General features: G+C 26.8%; 1 protein-coding gene across 1 annotated transcript; it reads left to right on the top strand.

Moving 5' to 3' along the window:
• Positions 1-3,370: 3,370 nt before the first annotated feature.
• LOC101501958 (malate dehydrogenase, cytoplasmic-like) lies at positions 3,371-5,281 on the top strand. Its single transcript, XM_012718533.3, has 7 exons — positions 3,371-3,571; positions 3,742-3,900; positions 3,982-4,157; positions 4,226-4,503; positions 4,598-4,733; positions 4,826-4,937; positions 5,015-5,281. Exons 1-7 carry the CDS (start codon positions 3,412-3,414, stop codon positions 5,104-5,106), a joined length of 1,113 nt encoding a protein of 370 aa, XP_012573987.1. The 5' UTR covers positions 3,371-3,411; the 3' UTR covers positions 5,107-5,281.
• The last annotated feature ends 273 nt before the right edge of the window (positions 5,282-5,554 follow it).

Raw genomic sequence — 5,554 nt, 5'->3', positions numbered from 1 at the left:
ATTGATTAACTTTTAACCATTTGCATGTTAGAAGGCTTAGCTATGAAAGTGCATGTAATTTTGGAAATGATCAAATGGGTGTATGGACGAAAGAGCATGAGAGTCCAAAATGAGTAGGGCAGTGGCAGCTGAAGAGAAGGAGAGAAAAATAATTCCAATGAAGAAAAGGCTGACATAGATGTTGACTTTCTATCTATATGATACTATGTCGATATGTGCATTTTTATATCAAATATTTTACACTATTTTGCTTTTTGAGTGAAAAGTTACTTTGGGTTTAAACAAAAGGTTGGGCTGAAACTTCATTACATTTACATGTCAGCCCAATGTGAAACCAAACATAAACTAACTCAGACTTGTTTTTTAATAGTCAACATGTGCTTGCTGCCAGTTCCTCTTTTTCATTTTTTTAATGAGTAAAAAGTAAATTTTTCAAAAACATAGATAAACTAACAAATAATTAGAAGAGTGAAAATTTCTTAGAGGTGTAAGAGAGAACATTGAGGAATGTCTTGATAACTCTTTTTTGTACATTTTAAAAATATAGCTAAATCATGTGACTTAATTTAATATTACAATTTAACATAATTTCACTTAAAATTATATCTTCATTTAATATGATTTTATCTATTAATTTCAATAATATGTGTCTCCGTCTTGATGAATCATTTGCAATCCATACACTACTTTTAAAATATCTTACTTATACTAATTTTTAATAGTAATATATTCAGACTAAAATAATATTGTGTTTTATTTATTATTTATCTGTAAAATATATTTGTAACTATTTTTACAAAAGATAACATTGAAAAAAATAATAAATAATATATTACTGTTATAAAGTTAATAAGTAATTTGATATAGAAAATGTTTTAAATGGGACAAATAATATAACGCGAGTAATTTATATATATAAAAGAAAACTTATATACAAATTTTAGAGTATGAAATTTATTTAATAGTAAATATATTATTACTTCCCGCAAGTTAAAATTTATATCCACCACTTATCATAAATATGTCCTTATATATTCGTTTTTATTAAAATCGTTATCAATTAATTTTCCAGTAGAAAAAAAATCATTATTAACTAACTTTGTATTTTATTTTTTTAGTTCATGACATCTCTTTTTCTTTTTTCTTTCCTTTTTATCTCTCTTTCCAATCTCATTACCACAGATGACATACACACAATCATTTTGACATAATAGGAAAAATCAATTGCACCGTAAAACATCATCTGCTTGATTGGTGATGAGTAGTCTTTCCATCAAGTGTTGGAATTATTCCAACACTATTTCCCCTACCTACATAGCTTGCTTTCAGGAAACATCTATCTTCGTTGAGAGTTCCATTATTTAAATTGCAATTTCTTCTAGACTTCAAGATTAGCAGTTTAATTAAATACCTATAGACTAAATGTTTATTGTGTTTGTTATATAAATGTTTATATATTAATTATTTTTATAATAATAAATAAAACAAACTCAAATTATTTTTATATTAACTATAAATTTTTTTATATGCTATTACAAACAATCTCATAAATATTTATGTCAGTAAATAATCTAAAATTAGTTAATTTAAATCGATCCAATATACATTAATAAATTTTAAAAATTAAAGAATAATTTATTTTTATAGAAACTAAAACTATTTATCTAATAATTTTGTAAAAATTAAGTTCTATTTTTTATAAAGATAAAAAACAAAATGATGATATTTTATAAAAAAAACTACCTTATTTAACCATTCTTTTTATTTTTTGAAAGTTTGTTATTGTTTGGTAGATTCCTTTTTAAAATATTTTTAGATGTTTTGAAAATAAAAAGTTGGCCCTATAAAACACCTATGATGGGTCGCATTCCATGGTAGACTTGTAAAGCTTAGTCCACTTGATCATCTCTACCTCTCTTACGAAAATTTTACTCTATATAATCTCTGTAAATATATTTTTATTTTACATTTTAATAAAAAATTATTTTTACTTTAATATTTAACTAACAAAAAAAATTATCATTAAAAAAAATTAAAAACAAATAGGTACATAATTTTTTCTTTTTTAAAAAACACAAATTGTTAAAGTGTATATCAAAAAACTTAATTTAAGATTTCCGATACATAAATATATTTTTAAAATTTAACTTTAAAAAAATTTAAACTCTAAATAATTTGAAATATATTTGTGTTCCAAAAAAAATTTAATTTTAATTTTAATTTTATTCGAGATACAGCCATTTAAAAAAAAAAAATTAACCGAAAAACTTATCAAAAAGTTTTTCACAAAAAAAAAATTACAAACAGAAAATTCTCACATATTGTACCGACAAATATATTTTAAGTTTTTTGAATCACAAAAGTTTTAAAAAATTTAAACTACAAATTTTTGGAACACTTATATGTTTCGAAAAATTTAAATTAAGATTTTGGGTACATATTTGTGTTTTGAAATATTCAAATTTCAAGTTTTTCAAAACACAATAAAAATGATGGAATGAAACAATTGTTTCATATTTTTGTGTTAATAAAATTGGTAGTTTATGTAAAATATGGAATAAGAGTATAATTGTTAGGTATAAAGTAAAATTATCCTCTTTTTCTCGCATTCCATAGTAAGCCTTCAAAACCTGCCCATTTTCATCTCTATCTTTCTTCCCCTTCTCCTATAATCGATCAATTACAAATGTACTATCCTCTTCTAAAATATAAAAATAAAAATAAAAATAATAGTAAAAAAATTAAATTTTATACCTCAATAATCTGAGATGGAGAGAGTATAGTTTTAAAAATTAAATATGTTATCAATAATTAAGACTTTTTTTCTTTTCGAAAAACACAAATTCTCAATAGATATTTTATTTACTAGTTTATCAGACTAGTTAGTTGGTTAAATTTAATTTGGTAGTTGGTTAGACTCAGTTAAGTAGTTGGTTAAGTTTGAAATGTGCTTTATAAATAGATATATTTATATTTTTTCAATCATCAATATATAATATTTTAATACATATATATCGCGTTCATTGTTTTATATTTTTTTAATCATTAATTAAAAATTTGTTAAGAATTTTTTTTATCAAATTTTCAAACTTACTTTTTAATATAAAATTCATTTTAAACAACATGATCATGTTATTTCTAACGAAAATATCGTGTGGTTTTATAGTTTATTAGCATGTTAATTTATTCGGTGACAAAATTTCACAAAAGTTGTTTTCTTTTTTGTCAAGTTACATGCGATTCTATCGTTCTTGCATTTCGTGCAACCTTGGTTGTGGTATATGCTTGCTTTGCTAAAGAGTAATGTGCATGCATGGATTCTTTAATTTCAAATTGATGTTAAAAAGTGCTTCTATAAGAAGATGGTGAAGTAGGTATTTTCCTTTGGATCCTAATTAACAAAGAGTGAACATGGAAATAACTGCTTGGGAAATTATGGACCATACGCTCCTTAAAAAAATTCTTCTTGTTTTATTTTGTACATTTTTGTTTTGGAAGATCATTAGATACATGTGTGGTCTTCTCAAAGTTGACAAGGAACCAGTCACAGTATTAGTCACCGGTGCTGCAGGCATGATTCATTTTTTTAATACATTTTTTGTATTCTTAGCTGAATTTTGTCTAACCTTATGAAATAGTATTGTGTTTTATATATATTTTGGGATATTAAAATTTGATTGAAGTATTAGAATTAAAGTTGAGTGACATGTGCATTTGAATTTTGATTTGATTGAATAACAGGACAAATTGGTTATGCTCTTGTTCCAATGATTGCAAGAGGGTTGATGCTAGGTTCAAATCAGCCTGTAATTTTGCATATGCTTGATATTGAACCAGCAGCAGAGTCCCTTAAAGGGGTGAAGATGGAACTGATTGATGCTGCTTTCCCACTTCTTAGAGGCATGTTTTTTAAAGTTAATGTTGAATTAAGCACGACATGATTTTCTTTAATAAATAAATGTGCATGTAAATGCAATATAGGTGTTGTTGCTACTACGGATGTTGTTGAAGCTTGTAAGGATGTAAACATTGCTGTTATGCTTGGTGGATTCCCAAGAAAGGAAGGAATGGAAAGAAAAGATGTAATGTCTAAAAATGTTTCAATTTACAAGGCTCAAGCTTCAGCTCTAGAGGAGCATGCTGCAGCAGATTGTAAAGTAAGAAACATTTAAAATCTTGATGAAAATAATTGGCACTCAAATAATGATATTATTTGTGAATGTAGGTGCTAGTGGTTGCAAATCCAGCAAACACAAATGCTCTAATATTGAAAGAATTTGCTCCTTCAATCCCTGAGAAAAATATCACATGTCTTACTAGACTTGATCATAATAGAGCATTAGGCCAAATCTCTGAGAAGCTAAATGTTCATGTTAGTGATGTTAAAAATGTCATCATATGGGGAAATCACTCTTCAACTCAATATCCAGACGTCAACCACGCAGTTGTCACAACAAGTAACGGCCACAAGCCTGTCAGAGAATTAGTTGCGGATGATAACTGGTACATGTTAGATAATGTTATTATATTCTCTTCTTCCTCTTTTCATTGTTAAATCACGGTTGAGTTGTGATACATGATGGACCTGTGTTATTAGGCTAAATACCGAGTTCATCACAACAGTTCAGGAGCGTGGGGGTGCCATTATCAAAGCGAGGAAATTGTCTAGTGCATTATCAGCAGCAAGTGCTGCTTGTGATCATATACGTGATTGGGTTTTAGGTACACCTAAGGTTGGTTTTTCTTTTATATATATTTCAACTACAATTTCACTTATGCTTTGTGCTATGAATACATTTATTTAATTGAATTTGTTGTATTTCAGGGAACATGGGTATCAATGGGAGTGTATTCTGATGGGTGTTATGGTATCCAATCTGGTCTCATTTATTCTTTTCCTGTTACTTGTGACAAAGGAGAATGGAATATTGTACAAGGTACTTTGTTTTATTCTTAATACAAGTACTTATGGACAAAAATAAAAATAAAAATATACTATTTGATACTTTGCCAGGTTTGAAGATTGATGAATTCTCAAGGGAAAAGATGGACAAAACGGCCCAAGAGCTCATTCAAGAGAAAAAATTGGCTATGTCATGCCTTTAATTGTCTACCCACTTTTACTTTCAATCCCTTTGCACATTAATTTGGTTGTTGGAACCAAAAAAGGAGACTTTCTTGAACCTAAATAACTGTGGCGTGGGGTACAATTTCAATATTAAAATTGTAATCATATTATTATTATTATTTTAATTGTATGTTTATGCAAAACTATTGTTCATGTATTGCTTCACTTTTAAGGTCGTTTGGGAGGAATATTATGTTCTTTATGAATTTAAACAAAAATGTGAAAAAGAGTTAGTTGTATGGAGGGAGACAAGATAAATTTTAATCAATTGGGGATGAGAGGAGATAATCTATATCCTTTTAATTAAATTTATATTTAATTTAATGGAAGTGAGATTTTAAATGGTTTATAAGTAATTTTGTTCTTATTCTCTTCATTTTTAAATCCTCTAATACGAAGGAGAAACAAAAAGAATTTTTGCTCATC

Source organism: Cicer arietinum, chromosome 7 (assembly GCF_000331145.2).
Source record: "Cicer arietinum cultivar CDC Frontier isolate Library 1 chromosome 7, Cicar.CDCFrontier_v2.0, whole genome shotgun sequence".
Taxonomy (NCBI): Eukaryota; Viridiplantae; Streptophyta; class Magnoliopsida; order Fabales; family Fabaceae; genus Cicer; species Cicer arietinum.
Note: the sequence above shows the minus strand (reverse complement) of the source record. Positions and strands in the feature narration are given on the sequence as shown.